General features: G+C 48.7%; 1 protein-coding gene across 1 annotated transcript in view; it reads right to left on the bottom strand.

Annotated features, from left to right (window-relative positions):
* Positions 1–7543: 7543 nt before the first annotated feature.
* slc22a17 (solute carrier family 22 member 17) overlaps positions 7544–20867 on the bottom strand; it is a gene marked incomplete at its 5' end in the record, with an annotated part of 14274 nt that continues 950 nt past the window's right edge. Inside the window, 8 exon segments of the mRNA XM_080489540.1 lie at positions 7544–8496; positions 9357–9468; positions 10630–10853; positions 11382–11502; positions 12038–12162; positions 13681–13846; positions 14409–14563; positions 16590–16693. Coding sequence (XP_080345666.1) covers positions 8220–8496; positions 9357–9468; positions 10630–10853; positions 11382–11502; positions 12038–12162; positions 13681–13846; positions 14409–14563; positions 16590–16693 — 1284 coding nt within the window. The 3' untranslated portion in view covers positions 7544–8219.

Here is a 20867-nt window from a genome sequence, read left to right as displayed (position 1 = left end):
GAACTTGAGGCCTTGAGGAACAGTCTCCAGTCTCAACAGGCTGAAGGTGAAACTGCTCGCAGGGAGACGGAGGTTTGGAAGAGCCAGGTCTCTGCTTTAGAGTCCAAACTACAACGAATGGACTCTCAGCTCCAGCAGAAGGAACGACTCCTGAGAAAGACGCAGGGGGAGCGCCGGGAGAAGGACCAAATCCTGAGAAATATGCAGGGGGCGCTCTGGGAGAAGGACCAAATCCTGGGAGAGATGCAGGGGGTGGTCCAGGAGAAGGCCCAAATCCTGAGAAATATGCAGGGGGCGCTCTGGGAGAAAGACCAACTCCTGGGAGAGATGCAGGGGGTGGTCCAGGAGAAGGACCTTCTCCTGAAAAATACGCAGGCGGCGCTCAAGTTGAAGGGCAAATTCCTGAGAGACAAGCAGGAGGAGGTCCTGGAGAAAAACCGACTCCTGAAAGACACGCAGGAGGAAGTCCAGGAGAAGGACCGACTCCTGAGAGAGACGCAGGACGAAGTCCAGGAGAAGGACCGACTCCTGAGAGAGACGCAGGAGGCGGTACAGGAGAAAGACCAACTCCTGAAAGAGACGCAGGAGGAAGTCCAGGAGAAGGACCGACTCCTGAGAGAGACGCAGGAGGCGGTCCAGGAGAAAGACCAACTCCTGAGAGAGACGCAGGAGGATGTCCAGGAGAAGGACCGACTCCTGAGAGAGACGCAGGACGAGGTCCAGGAGAAAGACCAACACCTGAGAGAGACGCAGGACGAGGTCCAGGAGAAAGACCGACTCCTGAGAGAGACGCAGGAGGCGGTCCAGGAGAAAGACCGACTCCTGAGAGAGACGCAGGAGGCGGTCCAGGAGAAAGACCAACTCCTGAGAGAGACGCAGGAGGATGTCCAGGAGAAGGACCGACTCCTGAGAGAGACGCAGGACGAGGTCCAGGAGAAAGACCAACTCCTGAGAGAGACGCAGGACGAGGTCCAGGAGAAAGACCGACTCCTGAGAAAGGTGCTGAGAGAGGTGCAGGAGGATGTCCAGGAGAAAGACCAACTCCTGAGAGAGACGCAGGAGGATGTCCAGGAGAAGGACCGACTCCTGAGAGAGACGCAGGAGGAAGGCCAGGAGAAGGACCAACTCCTGAGAGAGACGCAGGACGAGGTCCAGGAGAAAGACCGACTCCTGAGAGAGACGCAGGACGAGGTCCAGGAGAAAGACCAACTCCTGAGAGAGACGCAGGACGAGGTCCAGGAGAAAGACCAACTCCTGAGAGAGACGCAGGACGAGGTCCAGGAGAAAGACCGACTCCTGAGAAAGGTGCTGAGAGAGGTGCAGGAGGATGTCCAGGAGAAAGACCAACTCCTGAGAGAGACGCAGGAGGATGTCCAGGAGAAGGACCGACTCCTGAGAGAGACGCAGGAGGATGTCCAGGAGAAAGACAGACTCCTGAGAGAGACGCAGGAGGAGGTCCAGGAGAAAGACCAACTCCTGAGAGAGACGCAGGACGAGGTCCAGGAGAAAGACCGACTCCTGAGAAAGGTGCTGAGAGAGGTGCAGGAGGATGTCCAGGAGAAAGACCAACTCCTGAGAGAGACGCAGGAGGATGTCCAGGAGAAAGACCGACTCCTGAGAGAGACGCAGGAGGAAGTCCAGGAGAAGGACCAACTCCTGAGAGAGACGCGGGAGGAGGTCCAGGAGAAGGACCAACTCCTGAGAGAGACGCAGGACGAGGTCCAGGAGAAAGACCGACTCCTGAGAAAGGTGCTGAGAGAGGTGCAGGAGGATGTCCAGGAGAAAGACCGACTCCTGAGAGAGACGCAGGAGGATGTCCAGGAGAAAGACCGACTCCTGAGAGAGACGCGGGAGGAGGTCCAGGAGAAGGACCAACTCCTGAGAGAGACGCGGGACGAGGTCCAGGAGAAAGACCGACTCCTGAGAAAGGTGCTGAGAGAGGTGCAGGAGGATGTCCAGGAGAAAGACCAACTCCTGAGAGAGACGCAGGAGGATGTCCAGGAGAAGGACCGACTCCTGAGAGAGACACAGGCGGATGTCCAGGAGAAAGACAGACTCCTGAGAGAGACACAGGCGGATGTCCAGGAGAAAGACAGACTCCTGAGAGAGACGCAGGAGGAGGTCCAGGAGAAAAACCGACTCCTGAAAGAGACGCAGGACGAAGTCCAGGAGAAAGACCGACTCCTGAGAAAGGTGCTGAGAGAGGTGCAGGAGGATGTCCAGGAGAAAGACCAACTCCTGAGAGAGACGCAGGAGGATGTCCAGGAGAAGGACCGACTCCTGAGAGAGACGCAGGAGGATGTCCAGGAGAAGGACCGACTCCTGAGAGAAACGCAGGAGGATGTCCAGGAGAAAGACAGACTCCTGAGAGAGACGCAGGAGGAGGTCCAGGAGAAAGGCCAACTCCTGAGAGAGACGCAGGACGAGGTCCAGGAGAAAGACCGACTACTGAGAAAGGTGCTGAGAGAGGTGCAGGAGGATGTCCAGGAGAAAGACCAACTCCTGAGAGAGACGCAGGAGGATGTCCAGGAGAAGGACCGACTCCTGAGAGAAACGCAGGAGGATGTCCAGGAGAAAGACAGACTCCTGAGAGAGACGCAGGAGGAGGTCCAGGAGAAAGGCCAACTCCTGAGAGAGACGCAGGACGAGGTCCAGGAGAAAGACCGACTACTGAGAAAGGTCCTGAGAGAGGTGCAGGAGGATGTCCAGGAGAAAGACCAACTCCTGAGAGAGACGCAGGAGGATGTCCAGGAGAAGGACCGACTCCTGAGAGAGACGCAGGAGGAAGTCCAGGAGAAGGACCGACTCCTGAGAGAGACGCAGGACGAGGTCCAGGAGAAAGACCGACTCCTGAGAGAGACGCAGGACGAGGTCCAGGAGAAAGACCGACTCCTGAGAGAGACGCAGGACGAGGTCCAGGACCAGAGAAACAGTCTTCATTATCACCAGGATGAAGCTGAAACGGTTCGCATCACCTTCAACAAGCTCAAAGAGCAGGTTCTCCACCTCCACACAGAACTGAGCCAGAAGAGTGAGGAGGTCACAAAGTTGAACTTCCTCATGGAGACCACCAAGGCTGAGAAGGAGAAAGCAGTGGCCACTGTGCAGGAGAGGGAAGCCGCAGCTAAAGACGCTCTCCAAAATACCCATGAGAGGACAGTGGAACATCTCATGAGGGAACTCACCACCACGAGGCTTCATGTGAAGGATTCCCTCAAGGAGTGGGAGGACCGCTGGGACGATCGAGAGAAGCAGTTGGCTTCACAAATCTCAGCTCTGCATGAGGAGCACCAGGAGAACCTGACGCTCCTCGCAAAGGAGAGAACTGAAGCAGCCAGCAGTTCTGAGGACAACAAGGGAAGGAACCTGGAATGTCTGGCAGAGCTCGCTGAAGTGAAGAGCAGGATGAACGTCATGGAGACCGACTGGAAGAGGAAGCTTCAAGCTCTGGAACAGCAACTGCAGAGCGAGATCAGGGTGAAGGAGGAGACCGTCCAGCAGAAAGAGGAGCTGCTGAAAAGGTCCAAACAGGCAGAGGAGACCTGGACTGCCAAGGAGGAGGAATGGAAGGAGAACCAGAGGAGGACCACACTGGACATCCAGGTTCTCATCGACCAGATCATCAAGCTGAATGAGCTCGCCTCCAAGACTGACCGGGAGAAGACCAAGATGAAGAAGTCAGAGGAGAAAGCACGAAAGGCCACCAAGAAGCGAGAGAAATAGAGGAGAGGAGAGAGGAGAGAGAGGGAGGAGTGAAGGACTGGAGACGGAGGCTGCGTCCCAATAGTCCCTCCTATCTCCTGCATTCCATTTTATGCTTGTTGATTTTATAATCTGATGACATAGAGCAGGGATGGGAGTCCCGGGACGACGGAGTCTCCTGGTGAGCCGGGACGCCGGAGTCCCCTGGTGCGCCGGGACGCCGGAGTCCCCTGGTGAGCCGGGACGCCGGAGTCCCCTGGTGCGCCGGGACGACGGAGTCCCCTGGTGCGCCGGGACGACGGAGTCCCCTGGTGCGCCGGGACGACGGAGTCCCCTGGTGCGCCGGGACGCCGGAGTCCCCTGGTGCGCCGGGACGCCGGAGTCCCCTGGTGCGCCGGGACGCCGGAGTCCCCTGGTGCGCCGGGACGACGGAGTCCCCTGGTGAGCCTGGACGACGGAGTCTCCTGGTGAGCCTCCCCTCTGCAGTGGAAACACCACCCAAATTTCGGTCGGGGTCTGCTTTGCCGTACTGCTCCGAACCGCTGCGTTCCTTCCCTGCACTTTTTGTGCGGTGGAAACGTGGCTTTAGGTACGGACCGCGAGGTAATCCATTAGTAATCCCCCCAAAAAGTAATTCAGGAAAAACATTATGTCCTTCGGCGCTGGTGTCTGTCTTTCCAGGCCATGATGAAGGTCTGGAACACAACATCAGCGTTACAGAAACTCCTCCCCTCCTTCAGTCTCTTTACTAACATTTCTACAGAATTCTGTGATGCTGCGAGAAATCCCAGTTTGTTTCTCATCTTCTGTGTTTTTCTGACTGACTTCTCCTCCACTGTTAATAAATGTTTTAAGACCAAAACGTACCACAGACTGCATTTCTGCATTATTTTAAGCTATGGAAGTAAGATTATTATTATTATTATCATTGCTTTGTGGTTAAAGGGCGGGGGGGGGGGGGGGGGGGGGGTAACCTTTGACCTTGACCTGTCAAATTAATTGTGAAATTAATTAATTACTGATTTCATCTGTGTTTTTATATCTTTTACTGTTTAGTTTTTTTTTAAATACTTTTAATTGTTGTTGTTTTTGAGCCTTTTGCAAATAAATTTCCTTCATTTATTTCTTATGATGCATATTTGTGAATGACGAAAAGGATATATCTGTTTTCTCTATTTTTCCTTATTTTTTTAAAAAATAAATAAAACCTGTACTAAAGTTTTAATCAGTTTGAGTTTGACCATTTCTCTTGAGTAGTTTTAACGACTTTTCTTTCGTCTGGAGCAAATCCGTCTCTTCTGGCTGTTTCACCTGATTGAGCAGTTTTATCCTGGAGATGAGAGCGGTTTTTAAAAATCAGTGTGAAGTGCAAATAAAAGAGAAACAAGAGCTACACTCGGTAGAGCGCAGACCTTCACCAACGCCACATTAGTTTGTAGAACACGAGTTAGCATCGATAGCATGTTAGCCGTTAGCTCATAACGATGCTAACTAGCCTGTCAGGAAGCTACACCACTGTGAAACACTGAACGGGAAGCGTCTCCATGGCAACAGACGCTGATCTCCTCCATTAAGTGCTACTCCCATCAGCTTTGTATGAGGAGGAGGAGGAGGAGGAGGAGGAGGAGGAGGCGGGGGAGGTAGAGGGGGGGTGGGAGGAGGAGGAGGAGGAGGGGGAGGAGGAGGAGGCGGGGGAGGTAGAGGGGGGGTGGGAGGAGGAGGAGAAGTGGGGGGAGGAGGGGGAGGAGGAGGAGGAGGAGGAGGAGGCGGGGGAGGTAGAGGGGGGGTGGGAGGAGGAGGAGGGGGAGGAGGAGGAGGAGGAGGCGGGGGAGGTAGAGGGGGGGAGGAGGAGGAGAAGCGGGGGGAGAGGAGGCGGGGGAGGTAGAGGAGGGGGAGGGAGAAGCGGGGGGGAGGAGGGAGAGGAGGAGGAGGAGGGGGGGGAGGAGGGGGAGGAGGAGGAGGAGGAGGCGGGGGAGGTAGAGGAGGGGGGGGGGGGGAGAGGAGGATCTGAAAGAGGAAAACACTGACCGAGGCCTGCGGCCGTCACGTGATCATCCTGTATAAATGAATGTGTGAATGGAGCTGGTAAACACGTGATAGAATTAACAAGCATTAATGTCATTAGACATCAGACTTTAAGCTCGTGGGTGAAAAGCGGTCGTCAAAACGCTCCAACCGGCCAAAGCAGATAAAACTGTAAACACACTGTACATCAGAGAAGCAGCGTTAGAAGATATTTCTGGGACATTTCGCTGCATTCTGCACCAGAAGGTTTGATTAAAATTGGCTTTATGTTGAGATTGTCATTTATTTTATCGTAATTGTTTGGGTTTATTTTTTAATTATAGACATTTTTAACACATATACTTTGCACCACAAGCGAAAACCTTTGTGTTTATTAATTTGAAGGTTATCAGGGGATTATTTCACTGGTCCAGTCTCTTTGGGATGACATCGAAGTAAAAGGATTTAAATGTTCCTGACATTCACTATTAACATGAATTGACATGTTAAAACACTTCATGATGTTTTTAATGAATTACATTTTACATTTACATTTTATTATGCCACAACAAATTAAAGAAGCTTAACTTCAAAAGGTTGTTCTGGCACTATTTCACCGATCCGGCTCGCACGAGATGACTTTGGTCCGCTGAACTAAAATGACTTAAACGTCCCTGACGTGTGTGTCATGAAACGTTTAAAGGAATTCCCTCGATATCAAAATGAATTGGAAGGAAAAACAGAGCAGCCCACGTTATTTACCCACTTTATTGGACATGAAGTCAGGCTATAGTTAACAGCGTCACACTCACGGTTGAACGGGTCGTCAGTGTCGTTAATCATGTGATCATCATCATCATCATCATCATCATCGGTGTATCATACAGAGGACAGCCTCCGCCCAGTTCAGGTGGAGGTCCGGGGCCCTCTTCAGCTCCACACCCGAGCCTCTGGAGCCCCCTCATCGGGCCCCACCCCACCCCCTCCCACTGTTAAACAAGGTGTGTGTGTGTGTGTGTGTGTGTGTGTGTTTGTGGTGGGGGGGGGGTCTCTACCGCAGTGTGTTCATCCCCGTCTACCACAGCCCAGACGTCTACAGAGGAATCCAGCAACGACTACAAGCTTCAGAACTAAAACAAAGCAGCCCTTCAGTGCCTCCGAACATGCACGCGTGTCGTCACAGATTCAGTTTTCATCTTTTATGTTTGTTCCGCGACATGAAAACGAGGAAGGCGAGTGTCACCTGGACCCGACTGAGCTTAAAAACACCACGAAACCTTCCGAGGGTTTTATTTATGCTGCGATCCATAAACTTAGAAAAAAAATCCATAAAGCTGTTGTGAAGCTTGAACTGGAGTCGGCGCTTTGAGCTTCACTTCCAGGATGATGACATGATTTGTGGAGTTTTTTTTAATGGAATACACACATGCTCTCTATCGTGTGTGTGAAGTTTTGCTGTTTTTAATGGAAGAAATGTGTCTTTTAAAATGTAATCTCAAATTGAGCTCAAACAGGAACAACTACTGTTTTCTAACTTGATATAATAAACTGGATCCTTACAACCGGTTCTTGATTTGGGGAGGGAACACCTTCATCTCATTATTCCTGGTTAGATTATAAGATTTCTCATGTAAATAAAAAAAAGCTTCTCAGAGGTCTTTAACCAACTTCATCTAACCAATAAAAGATCAATCAGCCCACAAACACAAGAGAAAAAACCCAAGAAATCATTTCATGGGGTCTTTAAAGCTTGAAAATGTCAAATCTGTTGATAGTTTATTGATTTTGCTCTTTCATAATATAAATAAGATATAAATATGACCGGCTCCAGGCCAGATTCAGTAACTGGATCAAGTTTTTTTTACTCGAAATATTGATAATCAATCAACGGAATAAATTTGATTTCTTTTTTTTTTTTTAAATCATTATATTAAAAAAATCAACAACAGATATTCAAAGTGCTTCTCGCTGCCTCGCCGCTGCACAGCATACTGTACTGTAGGATCCAGCTAAACTCCCCCGAAGAAGGTAAAGAAACTAAGACGAGTGTATTTACAAGGCGAGCGTGGAGAACGGCCTCCTTCATCACGAAGAGGGTCACAGGAACCGACGGGGGAAAGAAGAGAACAAAGGAAAAGAGAAGGAAAGAAGAAAGGAAAAATGGAAAAAGGAAGAAAAGAAAAAAAAATGGGGAAGAAAGAAAGAAAGAAAATAAAGGAGAAAATGTGAGCAGAAGTAAAACAGCTTGTTATGGTGAGTGCAGAGGATGTCCTCTCAGCTGGTGGTGTCAGTGCGCCCCCTGGAGGACGGACGGACGCCGTGGCGAGCAGCCCTGCCTGCTGGTGTTCAAACCTACACATGAAGACGTGATGGGGGATGGTCTGTGAGAAGCACTTCCATGGCGAGGGTCTGCCGCAGCCCTTTCTCTCTCCAGAGTCTCTGCACTGCTCGGCGGGAGCCTGGCGGATGTAGAAGCGAGCGGCCCGGCCCGGCCCGGCCCGGCTCCTCCTCCTTTAGGTCTCCGGGTTGGGCGTGGCCAGCAGCGGCACGTTGTCCCGCCTCCTCCGGCCCAGCGGGGGGCGCTTGTACTGCTCCCCGTCGGCCAGCGTCTGGGGCAGCGGCTTCCTCTTGCTCTCGGGCAGCAGCAGGATGGAGAGCACGGCCAGCAGGGCGAGCGAGGAGTACACCACGTGGTGCAGGAAGTAGCCGTAGTGGTTCCGCAGGTCCATGAGCGGCGAGCTGAGGCGGCCAACGCAGCCCAGCGCCAGCACGGCGCCCACGCCGCTGCCTCTGAAACACGGCGAGACACAACATGAGTGGACCGAGGTCCTCAGGAGGGCTCTGCTCTCACACCGCGAACACACCGCAACGTCTCAAGTGAAAATGCATCGTTTTGGAAAGAAGTTAAAATCGACGGAAACAATAAAAATGATGTGGTTAGTACGTTGGGCCACTAGTGGGTGCTGTTGTGAAACCACACACACACACACACTGTAAACATTGAGAAGAGCAGTACACGGACATTCGTATGGACAGACGGTGGAGTTGGACTGACGTCTGACCTCGTTCACACGACAACATTCTTACTTTTTGAAAACGTTGTGACTCTGTCTCTGGGAAAATGCAACTTTTTGAAAAAGCTCATTGTTTCTATGGAAACGGGGAGAAAACGCAACTGTTCGACAACGCTCTAATTCCGTCTCCATGGATACGGGGGTAAAACGCAACTTTTCTGAAACACAACGACTACGACTCCATTTAAACTGGGGAAAGCGCAACTTTTTGAAAACAGTCCGTCTCCATGGAAATGGGCGAAACACAACTTTTCTGAAACTCTGCTACTGTGCATGCACACCACGGCCGTAGTAACTGGTTGTTCTGCACATGCTCAGTGGACCAGCAGAACAACGTTTCCTCCAGAGTGTCATGACTCCACATTCTCCTGGACTTGGTACTTTTATTTTGACAGTCACCGTAACAACAATCCAGCTTGGTCGTCCGTCCACTAGAATGTCCTCCCGTTGTTAATGTTTAGAGCTCATTGTTCTCTGCATGAGGGGTGTGGTTTCATCACTAAAACAACCAACAGCGCCACCCAGTGGCCTGTCATGTAAACGGGACCCAAAGCAGCAGAGTGAAGCTGCGGCTACCTGATGATGGTGGGCATGATCTCGGCGGTGAAGAAGATGCAGAGCGAGGCGGTGGCTTGAGACGAGAAGAGACCCAGAACGGAGAAGACTGTGATGGCCGTCTCACTGAGATCTGAGGGGACGGAGGACAGAGACACGGCAGAGTCATGTGATGCATCGTGATGTGATGACGCGAGAGCCAACGGCGCTCATATGGTACCGGTTGTCTCGTCCACAACAGAACGTGGACGCATGCAATGTTATAAAAACATCAGGTAGTTTGAACACAAATTAAAAAAAAGAAACATTTTGCAGAGATTTAGCTTGAGTCCAACAACATGCCTGCATGTAAACAAAGGATTTTATACGTAGGCAATTACAATTAATATCTAATTAATATCTATATTTAATAAGGAGGGAGAAGCAGAAATCACTGTCACTTCGTTTCATACAAAGACGACTGAATGAAATAATTAGATGCGTTATTGATCCGTCCAGATTTGAACCTGCAAACCTGCAAACACAACCTTACTTCTTTAACTTACGGGTGGAAAACAGACTGATTGAAGTCACTTCCTGCAGAGAAACACTCAGAACGACTCTCTGATGGGCTCTGTGCTGCTTCAGGAAAATAATCTGTTTTCTTTAAGTTCAAAAAATTCATGTTTCTTGGTGGTTTGACAGGATTAGAGGCTCATGTTTAACACGCCTGTGTTGGATCAAACTGCAAGTTTATTTTCACTCTGAGTTTAATATTTGCACCGAACATATTGTAGAAGAGAAGCTTCTATGCATGTTGGAATTAGATTGTGTTCCTTATTTCAACATTACATCAAAGCTAATATCAACATGTTTGGATCTAAAATTGGGTCTAATAAAGTATTATTATTGAGGAGTACAAATAAGTTAACATATTTTTGAGTGCCTTCCTGTTTCATCCATTACAGCAGCATGTGTGAGCATGCCTAAAGGAAGCTGCCTGCAGACGTCGAAACATCTGAAGCATCGTGAAAGAAAAAGGCTTCAAAAGGTTGAGAAGTGTTGTGACTGTGGTTTCCATTGAATGAAACGTTTAATCTCAGCAGACAGACTGTGATGTATGATTACAGAGGAGCCTGACTCGGCCTCCGCTTCACCCTCACTGCAGTGTCCCACATTCACTCTCACGGTCCTGCTCGTCCTCGGCCACCAGGGGGCGGCGGCGAGCCGGCTGCGCCTGACTGCCGTGTCCTCGCAGGCACTGTTGTGGAAAAACAAAAGCTCCCGCGTGGGGTTTGTTCCATGACGGACTTACACTCCATGAGGCCCAGGAGGATGAGTGACGCCAGGCCCGTCATGGTCATGAAGAGCAGCAGGATGCCGCGGCGGCCGCACCGGTCCACCGTCGCCCATAGCAACAGCCAGGCTCCGCCCCCCGCGCACACAGACAGCAGGTAGGTCCAGTAGAAGCTGGGGGCCGTGCCTCGGACGTCACCCCGGAAAGAGCTGTAGCAGTGGCTGATGCCGTGGGAGATGAAGCTGAGGGGTGAGAGAGAGGAGAGTGAGAAGAGACAGAGGAGAGTGACAGGACGGAGAGTAAGAGAGGAGGGTGAGGGAAGAATGAGACGAAGGTGAGACAAGGGAGAGGGGAGAGAAAGGTGGAAGAGAGAGGGGAGTCAGAGGAGAGAGAGGGGAGAGAGTGAGAGGAGAGTGCGAAGAGAATGAGAAGAGAGAGGAGGGTGAGAAGAGAAAGGAGAGTGAGAGGAGGGTGAGAAGAGAAAGGAGGGTGAGAGGAGAGTGAGAGGAGAGAGGAGGTTGAGAGGAGAGTGAGAAGAGAGAGAGGAGAGTGACAGGACGGAGAGAAAGAGAGGAGGGTGAGGGAAGAGTGAGAGGAAGGTGAGACAAGAGAGAGGGGAGTCAGAGGAGAGAGAGGGGAGAGAGTGAGAAGAGAGAGGAGGGTGAGAAGAGAAAGGAGAGTGAGAGGAGAGAGAGAGCAGGGTGAGACTCTCCGTCCAGGTTTGACCCCTGATCTTTGACCCCTGATCTTTGACCCCTGGCAGGACTTACGAGGTGAAGCCCAGCACACACATGTTCTTCCAGATGTTCCTGCTGTGGAAGAGCTCGGGGAAGGAGAGGCGAGGGCGAGAGGAGGAAGAGGAGGAAGAGGAGCTCGGTTCTGAGTCCAGCTCTGCAGAAACAAACTGGGTTTAACTCACAGAGGCAAAGAAAACAACAACACTTAGAATCTAGTTTTAACTGTTCTACCCATTTTAGCTGTAACCTCATTTTCTATTTATTCTTTTATATACAGTTTTTAATGTTTTATAAACTTCTGACCCACAACTTGGTGTAGAAATCGCAGGTTCATGGAACTGGATTTCTTCCCACAGTCCTTAAACATGTAACTGAGGTTGATTGGCGTCTTAATGGCAGAAGCATGAGGTGTTGATCTATCAGTCATCATGTGAGCAGTTTGGATGCTGCTGCATTAAAAGTGAAATATTAACATGTAACCCCGGTGAGCTCCACCTCCCAGCTGCAGAGCTGCAGAGCTGCAGAGCTGCAGAGCTGCAGAGCTGCAGAGCTGCAGAGCTGCAGAGCTGCAGAGCTGCAGAGCCGGTACCGGCACTGGAACTCTGTTTTAATAAGTCACCAGTGTTAATTGAGCTGCGTTATCGTGCTGCTGGCTGTCATCAGTAGTGGGGATCAGAGGCCCGACCCACCCGTGAAGCTCTCGTCGTCCCTCACGTCTCGGTTGGAGTTCCTCCTCTCGCTGAAGGCGTTCATGTCTGCAGATCGCTCCGACAGGAGGAGCCAGCGAGGAGACTCTGGAAACACCCCGGGAACGCTGCGGAGGGTTCAGTTAGAATTAAAAGAAATCCTTTTTAACTCTCAGGTTAGCCTGCAGTCAGCACAATGGAAAGTCCCCCCAGGGCACCCGCTTTTAATAAAACCTGCAATTCACTGGCAGTAATCTGTCTTTAATCTCTTTTAATTTGGTTGCGGAGGATCTGAAACCAGCCGGTCTAACGAGTTCGGACAGCGTCGGAACGGCCCGGAGCGACGAGGGACGGGAATCGATCCTGGAGCGGAGATTCCAGGGAGATTCCAGGGAGATTCCAGGGAGGCAGACGGCAACACGTTCAGACCGTCCAGCAACAATCAGGCGTTTAATTTTACCTTCAGCGGGCGGGGAAAGTAGAAAAGTTCATTCCTTTCTGAAGCCCTGTGTTTTAATGGAGCTCTATAAATAAAGGCCTGAAGCTTTTAGGCTGTTTCACCCATTTTAGCTGTGATATCATTTTAGCTCTATTATCTATTTTAGCTGTAATAATGTGTTTCAAGCATTTCTAGTCATTTCATTTCTTTGTTGTTTTACCAATTTTAGCTGTAATACTTTTTCCCGACTATTTTTTCAGACTTTCAGTGACTGTGTTCTCAGATGTTTCCTGCTTTTAACTATTTGTAGACATTTTCTTTTTCCTTGACATTTTTTTCTTGTGGTTTCAGCTTCTGTTGGCATCTGAGTTAATCTAACGCTTTTAATCTGAAGGACCAGAGGGGATATGTGTGTGAAGGAATCCAGAGTGGAGTAGGAGCCACTCCAGAGGTCTGCGAGATCATTTCAAACGCGACCCGACACGTGAACGTGATCGGACTCGATGTTTTCGAGCCCCAGAGCACAGAAGACGAGGTGAGGTCACGCCGAGACGCACGCTAATTACGCGTGGCACGCCGGTCAGCTCCAGGGTTGCCAGATGTGACTCACTGTTTTCAGCCCAAACGACATGAAACCAACACACAGCTTAATAAAAACCAGCTCAAATCTCAGCCCGCGTAGAAATCGTGATAAAACTGGGACATTGTGTAACAATGAACACGCCACAAACAAAACAAAATAAACTAAATTAAAAGCTGAAAGAGTTTGGCTCTCTGATTGGGGGGATACCGCCAGAACTGGCAACACAGTTCAGATCCATGTTCACGTGGTCGTTAAATACGAGCCGACAAATTCTAGACAACATGAGGCGGGAAAGAAGAAGATGAAAGAGGAAAAAGTGCACAGCTTTTAACAGTTTTTAACCGTTTTTAACAGATTTTAACAGATTTTAACAGTTTTTAACAGATTTTAACAGATTTTAACAGATTTTAACAGATTTTAACAGTTTTTAACCGTTTTTAACAGATTTTAACAGTTTTTAACAGATTTTAACAGCTTCTAACAGTTTTTAACATTCTGCCGGCGCCGCTTCCTCCGGAGTTTACCCGTGACCTCACTCACTCGTCAATGACGAAACAGTCGATGTAGAACAATTTGTGAATTGGTGCCACATACGAACGAGGCCTTGGACACACAGAGTCGTACCCGTAGGTGAGGAAGAGCGTTAAGGGAGCGGCTCCGGCCCCCAGCAGGCCCCTCCAGGACTGGCAGCCCAGGGCCACGGCCAGCAGCAGAAGCTCGCCGGCCACCGTCATCAGCCCGGCCAGCGTGGTCGCCAGCAGCCGGAGGGACGGCTCGCAGAGCTCCAGACCTACGGGGGAGGAGGGGGGGGGGGGGGGGGGGTACATCGACCAATGAGAAAGCATCAATGAAAAATGTTTTCATTGTGACTGAAAAGATTTGATCTCATCAACAAAATAGACATGAAATCTAAGATTAATGGTCGTTTCACTGAACTTTTCATTGTAATTTAATTTCCTGAGATCTGTCTGTATATTAATAATACAATCATATATAAATATATAACAACAACAACTCACAAATCAATATATAAACACACACTCATTTTAATGAATATCACTCATTTCTTATATTGATTTTCTCTCTGTGTTTATACTGTTTGTTTTATCGTTCGTAGGATTCATGGCGTCTCCTCTTAATTATTTTCCACTCAAACTTCCTTCAAACCCAAATAAACGTCGTTATAATGAATTCCTGCAGCTCTGAATGTGCTCGTATCTTAGTTTCACACATTTTGTCTTTAAATATGAACATAAGTTCAGAATCAATCACGCCAGATGGATATAAATCAACATTTACAGCCTGTGAATGAAACCTGCTGAGTGGATCGATCCAAACGCGGGAATACTCACGGGAGATGTAGAGGGTGAGGTAGACTCCGGCGCTGGAGGCCGCCAGGCAGAACCTCATGACGATGAAGATGGAAGGATACGGGGAGACGCACACCAGAACCCCGAAGACCACCGACAGGGTCAGAGAGGTCAGCAGGGTCTTCGACCGGCCCAGTCTGCACACACACACACACACACACACACGGAAAATAATTAAACATTTAAGAGACATTGAAGTACAAACAACAAAGCGGGAGACACAATGAGCATCTGGAGTTTAGAGTCATGAAGTCAATTCAGCAGTTTGGATTATATATAAAGTCTAAAGAAGCTTCGATCCACCGAAACAAGAAAATTATAAAAATCTCAAAGAAAACATCGATTTGTTTTAAACCAAGTTCTTCAGAGTGGTAGACACAACATGAGTATGGGTGTAGTCCAGGGTACACGTTGGTTTACTCAGTTATTTTTCAGTCAGCATCGTTCACCCTCCTCCAAATCCCCCATGATGCACCACTCAGCAGGAATCGCAGACAGACTGCCTACTATTTTTTTCCCTAGGATGATGAAGCCATGCCCCGCCCTAGTCTGCCTGTAATTGGCTGGGACTCCCTCGCAGTCACGCATTGGATTGGTTAACGTTGATATTTACTGTTGCAGCATGACGAGCCAATCAGAGGCCGAGTACGGCGGGGTCGTGACGAGAGGAATAACGCTGATGATGAGTTGTACTGAAATTATGTAACGTTGAACAAATACTATGGAGGGAGGGAAATACTACGCAATACTTCTCCTGTATATCAGCTCATGTCCACCGCTCTTAAGAATGTTGTTGATAAAACAATGTCTTCTTTGTAATTTGCTCGGTATTCTGTCCAGACCGGAGCCTCATGATGTGTAACACCTCGGTGTCATCACCTCTGCGCCACAACAAAGAAAAACTTTAAATCATCACTTATTACGGCAGTATTTCACCAGTCTGGACCCCCCCCCCCCGGTGAACCTGACCCCTGAACTGAACACCTCTGGTTTATATTGTGCAGAAATACATTTTAACATAAACTCTCCTCTGACTGGAATTATAATCTGCATCTATTCAGATTACATGCTTGTAGAAGTGGAATATTTCCAGTTATTTCATCTCACAGTGACGTTGGACCTGCTGCAGCCGTGAAAGATCTAAAGACTTCCTCCCCAATAGATCAGCCGCTTGGATTGAGGGAAACGTTTGCAGGGATCTGATCCTCACAGCAGGTGGAGTGGACTGAGTGACATGACGGCTCCATGCAGCAGTGCTCTGCTCCCCTCTTCGCCCCCGGGAGGCGGCAGGAACAAACACTCGGCCAGTTACTGAGCGCTCTTAGCTGATTAAACGTCCGTCGTCTCCCCCCAAAAGACCCCCGCTGCAGAAACAAGCCGGCCGCGGTGGTGTGGATTATCTGCTTCTGCAGGGCGCCAGGAGCAGGAACGTTTAAACAGGAAGTGAAACGACAGAATCTGCAGCCTTCATGGCCAAAAGAAACTTTTTCACCATTTCACTGAATACAATCTGTGTGGCGACGCAAAACATGGTCCTCATCTGAAATACAGCAAAAACCTCTATTATTGCTTTAGGTACAAAAAAATAAGGTTGCAATAATGAAGTGTCACAGGTACATAGATTTTATTACATTTTTAGCTGTCGTGGACATTTTTTTAAAATATTTTCTTGAAATGGATTTTTCAACTTTTGCCATTTTATACATCTTGTCTATTTGAGCGTCTTTAGATGTTGTATTGTAGTTCCCTGTGGTTGGACTAGTTCTACTTATACAAGACACTTTTATTTTATTTTTCCTTTTGGTCTTTTGAATTTATATTTTTCTTCCTTTTTTCCTTTAATTTATTTTCCTTTGTTTTATTTATTCGTTGTTTTTCTTTCTTTTTCCAGTTTCTGATTTTTTCCTTTTTATCTTAATTAATAATTTTAATAAAATCAATTTAATAATTTTTTTTTTCTTCTGTTTTTCATTTATTTTCCTTTTTATTATTTTTCCCTTTTCTTCTGTTTTTCTTTTTCTACAGCAAACTGAAGGATTTCTTCACCCTGAGATAAATCTTTCTTCTTTGGAGCATCTTTCTGTGTGTGTGGATGGTGCGTGCGTGCGTGCGTGCGTGCGTGCGTGCGTGCGTGCGTGCGTGCGTGCGTGCGTCGTGCCCTACCTGTCGGCGGCGTAGCCCAGTCCGAGGCAGCCGGTCAGGACCCCCAGGATGAAGCAGACCTCCTCCACTGGTACCAGCCAGTACTGAGCACACACCAGGTCCCACTGCAGGACAGACACAGCAGGTTCATCTTGTTTTATGTCTCAGTCGTTCCCAAACGGCAGCATATATACATATATATATATATATTTATATATATATATATAGAAGAAAATTAGTCACTAAATTTGCAGACAAAGTTCTAAATTTGGGGTTAGTTATGTACGAGTATTCATCCTCCGGTTGTGTGTATTTCATGCGTCTCGGTTTATTAATAATCATCATAAAACGTCTATTGTCTTTTTTTTTTAACCTTTTTATCATTAATCTGATGTGAAATACCTTCATTTTGAATTCTTAATAAAGTCACATAAAGTAAAACCAGTTGTAATGCAGAGATTTCATTTGTTGGAAAACAAAACAATAATTACACTTATATAATAATATTACATGTTTATCAGTTTATCAGTGTATTTTTGCCAGAAAACTAAAAACATAATAAACAAAAATTCGGGTTTTTAGACAAGGTGGAGTGAATTAACCTGAACTTCACTGGTGTGTTAGTTTTCTCATATTTCCAGGAAACCTGCAAAAAGCTGCACATATCCTCCAGAATATGCAGATAAATGTGGCTTTAATGCCACGTCATCTCAGACTGAACAATATCCTGAATCTGACTGCATGGAAACGGATTTCACTGCAGAATAATTCAGGAATTCGCTCCATTTCTAGTTCAAGTCTGCAGGAAAAGAAAGTAAATCTATGTTTTGTTCCTGAAAAGAGCAGAACCACAAGGTGTGAGGAACTCTGCTCTCAGATCGGGAGTTTTAATCACATTAGGCCAAGTCACTGATTTGCATTTACAGCTGAGCTCTGCTAATGTGGCTGAAAGCAAAATGCTTTTAATGATCTGGAGGGAGCGAGAGAGCATGGCGGGAAGAGAGAGAGAGAGAGAGAGAGAAACCAAACACAACAGGCCTTACATAAGTGGAAGCACAAGAACATAAAGGCTGTCAGATGTAATCAGCTGAGACAGAGGGAGACACGTCAGAGGAGGAGGAGGAGGAGGAGGAGGAGGAGGAGGAGGAAGAGGAGGAGGAGGAGGAGGAGGGAATGTACACAGACAGGTTTAGAAAACTCCTCTGACTGGTTTGTTGTCAGGCCTGACTGAAACCATTAAAGCCTCTAGAGTGTTGCTGTGACTCCACTGCAGGGAGAAGTCCTGCCTCGGCGTGCAGCAGCAGCAGCAGCAGCAGCAGCAGCAGCAGCAGCAGCAGCAGCAGCAGCAGCAGCAGCAGCAGCAGCAGCAGCAGCAGCAGCAGCAGAGAGCAGAGAGTAGGCAGCAGCAGCAGCAGCAGCAGCAGCAGCAGCAGCAGCTCGGAGCGCCAGATCGATCGGCGGTGTCCCGCCTCCTGCTGCCTCAGCGGAGCTCGTCGCCCCGACCAAGATAAAAACTAACTTTTGTGAACCTGACGGGGGCTGGAGAAACCTGGGAGAGGGAGGAGGAGTGTGAGGGAGCTTTGAGGGCCTCCGCCTGCAGCAGCTGCTGCTGCTGCTGCTGCTGCTGCTGCTGCTGCCTCCTCTCTGCTGCTGCTGCTGCTGCTGCCTCCTCTCTGCTGCTGCTGCTGCTGCTGCTGCTGCCTGCTCTCTGCTGCTGCTGCCTGCTCTCTGCAGCAGCTGCCTGCTCTCTGCAGCAGCTGCTGCTGCTGCTGCTGCTGCTGCTGCTGCTGCTGCTGCTGCCTGCTCTCTGCAGCAGCTGCTGCTGCTGCTGCTGCTGCTGCTGCTGCTGCTGCTGCTGCTGCTGCTGCTGCCTGCTCTCTGCTGCTGCTGCCGCTCCTCTCTGCAGCAGCTGCCTGCTCTCTGGGAGGACGACCAGTGAAACTGCCCCGCCGCCACAAACCAAAAGGGTGTGGTTCTCTTAAGACGGGTGGAAACACGAGGATCCATCTCAAACAGGAATGTGACGTCAGAACAGCAGACAGCTTGTGTGAAACTAAAGGACACGACAGAGAATCTCTGGAGGTTCTGGATTACTACAGGAACGTTTAGAAGCAGCGATACACCGTGTATAAAGAATAGACCGGATTATTGAGGGAGGATTATTAAGTACAAGACAGTCACACTGCATTGGATGATAACAAGGGGGTCAAAAATAAGGCCTGTGGGCCAAAACCGGGCGGCAGGAGGCTTCATCTGGACAAACCAGTTGGGGAATCATTCAAACTGGCTTCAGGTTGAGTTTGTAGTCGTTGTTTACTTTAGTGAAGGTTTACACGTTTCCTTCTCAACCAGTTCAAACTATTAAGTCGAGCTGTCAAAGGGATCGGAGTTTACATGAGCAAACAGACTCAAGAAAGTAGTTTATTAAACAACTTCAGCAGCTCCTGTTAATAAAAGAAACTTTTCCTTTTCAAAATAAACCTTTCCCGCAGCAGAACCCCGACTGTTAATCTGGGATTTTAATCTGAAAGGGCTTCGGTGAAAAGAGAACTCCTTCCTGCCGAGTGTGGATAACATCCTATGTGGTCTACTGTTCCGTCTTGGGTGTTTTAGTTTGAAATGCGTTTCCAGAAGGTTTGAGGGATTAGAATATAGAACATATCTCCTGCCTGTAGCTGCCTGTAGCTGTGCCTGCAGGACCCCTAATGGAGGTGAAAGGTCAGAGGTCACTGAACGGAGAACCGATTACTGTCTCATTCCACCGCGACGCCACCAGAGCTTCACTTCCTGCTCCTTTGCTCACGTTTACCGCTCCGCCCTGCTCGGCGTGGTGAGGAACTCTGACCTCCACATTTCCAACGCCTCCGTTCTGACGAGGAAAAACCTTTTCTGAGTCACGGAGAAACTTTGAGAAGAACTTCCTTCACTGACAAGTCAAAACTCAACCTTCTGGATTACAAGCAGAATCCGACTTGTTCACGGTGTAAATATCTGAGCTTTACAGGACGAGCCAACCCCGAGGCCCTTCTATTAATATTATAACATGTTACAACACTTTTGTAAGGACGACTGTATAACTTCTCTTCTCTGTCAATCAGCTTCAGTAGACCTGCAGGATATTTAACTCGCGGGCGTGTAAACATCGGTTAATGAATGAACTCTGATCAATCATCTTCAACTCCAAACCTGCTGAAATCCAGCCGGAGGGTCACTTGTGCTGGTAATGAAATAGAAAAGCAGGTGTGATTCTCTAACTACCTGCTCCTGGCGCCGAGCTCAGATAAAGAAACGACACTAACGATCATCTGCTGGGATTAATGCTGAACACTTTAAGATCTCCATTACAATCAAGCAAAAGGTGTAAAAACGTCTGTTGCTCCCAGTTTCATCTAAAGGATGAAGATGTAATAAATAAATACAGGATGGTGAGGTGGTTTACATGTTCTCCCATGTTTACCTGCAACCGCCACGATGACCCTGTCACAGCAGAGAACCTTTTGGAAACGATGTCCGTTTACACGGAAACGGCAGAAACGCTGAAAACAATGCAAGTATGCCACCACAAGGTGGTGCTGCTGGTTGTTTCAGTAATGAAACTACACACACGTCCAGGAGAACATGGACTGGGGGTCACGACACTCTGGAGGAAACCTTGTTCTGATCGGCTCCACTGAGCATGTGCAGAACAACTAGTTACTCCAGCCGCAGTCTGGCCCCGTTCACATGAAGAGTTTTCGAAAAGTTCCTCCTTGGGAGCCGATTTTCAAAAAGCTGCGTTTTCAGTGACTCTGAGCACCGTTGTCAAGGAAACGGACCCCGACAACGCTACGACGGTTTTCAGTTTTCACTTGAAAACGTTGTCATGTAAACAGGCCAAACTAGAGAGAGAGAGAGAGAGAGAGAGAGAGAGAGAGAGAGAGAGACACACAAAGAGAGAGAGAGAGAGAGAGAGACAGAGAGAGAGAGACACACAAAGAGAGAGAGAGAGAGAGAGAGACAGAGAGAGACAGAGAGAGAGAGAGAGAGAGAGAGAGAGAGAGAGAGAGAGACACACACAAAGAGAGAGAGAGAGAGAGAGAGAGACAGAGAGAGACAGAGAGAGAGAGAGAGAGAGAGAGAGAGAGAGACACACACAAAGAGACAGAGAGAGAGACAGAGAGAGAGAGACAGAAAGAGAGAGAGAGAGAGAGACACACAAAGAGAGAGAGACAGAGAGACACAGAGAGACAGAGAGAGAGAGAGAGAGAGAGAGAGAGAGAGACACAAAGAGACAGAGAGAGAGACAGAGAGAGAGAGACA

This window comes from Lipophrys pholis, assembly GCF_963383615.2.
Source record: "Lipophrys pholis genome assembly, chromosome: 20".
Taxonomy (NCBI): Eukaryota; Metazoa; Chordata; class Actinopteri; order Blenniiformes; family Blenniidae; genus Lipophrys; species Lipophrys pholis.
Note: the sequence above shows the minus strand (reverse complement) of the source record. Positions and strands in the feature narration are given on the sequence as shown.